The sequence below is a fragment of the Triticum dicoccoides genome, chromosome 5A (genome assembly GCF_002162155.2).
Source record: "Triticum dicoccoides isolate Atlit2015 ecotype Zavitan chromosome 5A, WEW_v2.0, whole genome shotgun sequence".
NCBI classification, from domain to species: Eukaryota; Viridiplantae; Streptophyta; class Magnoliopsida; order Poales; family Poaceae; genus Triticum; species Triticum dicoccoides.
The window spans coordinates 633162106-633163564 of NC_041388.1; the positions used below are offsets into that span (position 1 = coordinate 633162106).

Consider the following 1459-nt stretch of genomic DNA (forward strand, 5'->3'; position numbering starts at 1 on the left):
TTTATATATTCAAATGTCTGAACCTAAATTCCAGTGTATCCTCATAGAGTACATGACTACAGTCAGGGGATGCTCCTTGACTTGTTAATCTTGCAACTGACTTTCACTAGTCTTTCTAGAAATGGATGCTCCTTTATACATCATGTTTTAGAATGTAGTGATATCAGGTTGGGCGACAACCAATTACAGGAAAATGCTTCTGTGACTACAGCACTGGACAAAGCATGGTGAAACGTTGGCATTTGGTAGTACTTGACATACACAAATGTCTGAACCTGAACTCATGCTACGGGACACCTAAAATACAGGTTTGGGAGCTCCTCTGTTTCTCCAGCTTGCAACTCTGACTTCTAGTTTTTCTAGTAACAGACCAAGTTAATTTATCAGATTCAGATGAGCACTAAATACAATCAGGAGTACCATATATCCCACCTAACTGTAAAAGTCGATGGCATTGCAAAATCACGAACAGGAACAGACAGACAACAGAACAAATAATTTGCAGAGTCAAAGAGATTGCTGACATTCTTTTTATCAAAGCAGAACAGAACATTACTATATCGACACGATTATCCAGACAGCGAACACTAATTCTATGGAGAGTCACTAGACAGTAATCGACTAAGCCTTCTTGGGGGACTTGGCGGCCTTCTTGGGCGACTTGGGCTCCTTCTCTGCCGTCTTCTTGGGGAGCAGCACGGGGTTGATGTTGGGCAGCACGCCGCCGTGCGCGATGGTGACGCCGGCGAGCAGCTTGCCGAGCTCCTGGTCGTTCCGGATGGCGAGCAGCAGGTGGCGCGGGATGATGCGGGACTTCTTGTTGTCCTTGGCGGCGTTCCCGGCGAGCTCGAGCAGCTCGGCGGCGAGGTACTCGAGGACGGAGGCGAGGTAGACGGGGGCGCCCATGCCGACGCGCTGCGCGTAACGGCCCTTCTTGAGGAAGCGGCCGATGCGGCCGACGGGGAACTGCAGCCCGGCCTTGACGGACCGCGCCACCGCCTTCTTCCTGGGGCCGCCGCCAAGCTTGCGCCCCACCACGTACTTCTTCGCCTTGGAGACGGCGCCGGTGGCTGAGGCGTCCATGGCGGCTAGAGGGATTTGAGATTTGGCGCGATGGGGGATTTGAGAAGGCGAGAGTGTGCTGGTGCGGAGAGGTTTGGCGATGGGGATTTGAGATTTGAGTGTTGCGTTGGACGGTGGGGTTTGGGCAGAGTATTTAAACGGCGCGGGAAGGGGATGGTGTGGGCCCGTCGATCCGCGACCACAGGCAATGGACGGTCGGTTCGGTGGCGAATGGACGGCAGCGATGCGAAAATTACACTGTGCATTCCTATCATTCAGTCAATATTTTTGTCAACCGAAGAAATAAATGGAAGGAAACCCATAAAGCCAGGGGAGCATTATTTGGATACAAGGTTTTTCACTAGGAATCTTTTCTCATGAAAAAAAATGGGTCAAG

General features: G+C 51.2%; 1 protein-coding gene across 1 annotated transcript; it reads right to left on the reverse strand.

Annotated features, from left to right (window-relative positions):
* Window positions 1–514: 514 nt before the first annotated feature.
* Window positions 515–1176, reverse strand: LOC119298198 (histone H2A-like). Its single transcript, XM_037575690.1, has one exon. It carries the CDS (start codon window positions 1081–1083, stop codon window positions 622–624), a length of 462 nt encoding a protein of 153 aa, XP_037431587.1. The 5' UTR covers window positions 1084–1176; the 3' UTR covers window positions 515–621.
* Between the last annotated feature and the right edge of the window lie 283 nt (window positions 1177–1459).

Bases quoted from the DNA above. Each gene is read 5' to 3' on its own strand.
- LOC119298198 (XM_037575690.1), bottom strand. From the start codon at position 1,083: ATGGACGCCTCAGCCACCGGCGCCGTCTCCAAGGCGAAGAAGTACGTG.